At 57.4% G+C, this 1565-nt stretch overlaps 1 protein-coding gene across 1 annotated transcript; it reads right to left on the reverse strand.

Moving 5' to 3' along the window:
- Nucleotides 1-347: 347 nt before the first annotated feature.
- On the reverse strand, nt 348-1565 carry LOC127766322 (putative UPF0481 protein At3g02645). The gene has a single exon (XM_052291399.1). The coding sequence runs from the start codon at nt 1563-1565 to the stop codon at nt 348-350; it is 1218 nt and encodes a 405-aa protein (XP_052147359.1).

Genomic DNA, 1565 nt, shown 5'->3' on the forward strand with positions numbered 1-1565 from the left:
CCAAGAGAGAGGAAAATAAGACTTATTCTGAGGAAAAGCACGATGGACCGTCGTGCCTTTAGGCCGGCTCGACACAGCCCAAGTCGTGTTGAGCCGTGCCTGGGCCATGTGTGCGGCCCGTGGGCTGGCACGGCACAGCCCGGTGCATCGGCCGGGCCCCGACAAGCCTCAGCCCAGGCACGGCCGGGCCTGGGCCGGGCCGTGCCGGGCGGCGCAGATGGCCATCTATAGGCCTTACATTCCAGACACGTAACTGTACATCGATCAGGAGAAAGTGAAATGGTTTGGCTGCACCACAACTTATGGTAGTTATAGATAGTCTTTTCCGTCGGAGGATATAGATAGCATCAATCAGCGCCCTTTGTCCTGGCAATGCAGAAAGCCTGGAGGCTCATGAAGAGGATGAGCAGGGCCATCGTGATGCACGCCACGAGCTCCCTAGAGCCAAGAACCCGCGCCTTCAAGAACCTGTTGATCCTCACCTTCCAGCAGCTGTCGTGATGCCGATTCAGGTCGTCGATCACCCTGTCCAACGCCGGCACCCTCGTCAGCCTCACCGACCTCGTCATCCCATTCCACAGCTCCGCCACCTCCCTGTCGCTCTTGAGGTGGTTCAGGATCACCCCCGACTCCCTCAGCAGCCGGGCGTCCTCGTCGGTGTCGATGATCCCGTTCATCAGCTCGACGTACCTCGCCAGCACCAGCGCTCTGCGCCCTGTTGACGCCTCGAAGGCGACCATGTTCCGCAGCACGACCTCGCTGTTCACGTCGACCCGGATCACCGGGAGGCGCAGCGTCGCGGCTTCTGCGCAGAACTCGATCGTGGAGATGCCGCCGTTCGCCGGGACGAACCTGACGCCGGAGTAAGCTAGCTCGGCAACACAAGGCACCGCGATCTCCTCGAGAAGCGGCGATACGCAGCTCTTGTTGTTCTGAAAATCCTTATTGGGTTGTTGTCCTTGTGTTGGCTGTGAATTCAGTTGTTGCGCGATCATTGAGAGGCATGGTATTCTGGTGAGGAGCTTCAGTATGATCCTAACACCGAGATCAACCAGCACTGAAAGAAACTTGGTGACACGCTTGATGAGCAGGTCTGTTAATGAACGCAGAGTACTCTTCATGTGATGCTTCGATTGATCATCATCATCATCATCTGCTTGTTCTGTGGCATCATCCAAATCCAATCCTTCGACATAGCATGGAGCCATGTTAGAGTAGAGGAAATCAAGAAGGTGGGCGTGTCGTGTCGTGTCGGTGCACGGAGAGCCCGTGGCCACGAGGGAGGAGACCTCCTGAAAGAACCCGGACAGGACGGAGCTCAGGACAGATTCCGCTGTCGCACGCGACGAGCCTCGCATTTCCGTCGCCTTGAGGAGCAGAAACAGAGGGATCTGGTTCTCCAGCATGACAACGTCGTGCAGCACCATGGTGTGAGAGGATGTCCTCCGAGATGGATTAACCAAATGCGACATCCTTGACGGGATCCTCTGCAGCGCTGCCCGCTGGCTACTGTCCTGGCTAAACGTCTGCAAGAACTCGAGAAGGAACGACACGTCGATGGCCAT

The sequence above is a fragment of the Oryza glaberrima genome, chromosome 3, assembly GCF_000147395.1.
Source record: "Oryza glaberrima chromosome 3, OglaRS2, whole genome shotgun sequence".
NCBI classification, from domain to species: domain Eukaryota; kingdom Viridiplantae; phylum Streptophyta; class Magnoliopsida; order Poales; family Poaceae; genus Oryza; species Oryza glaberrima.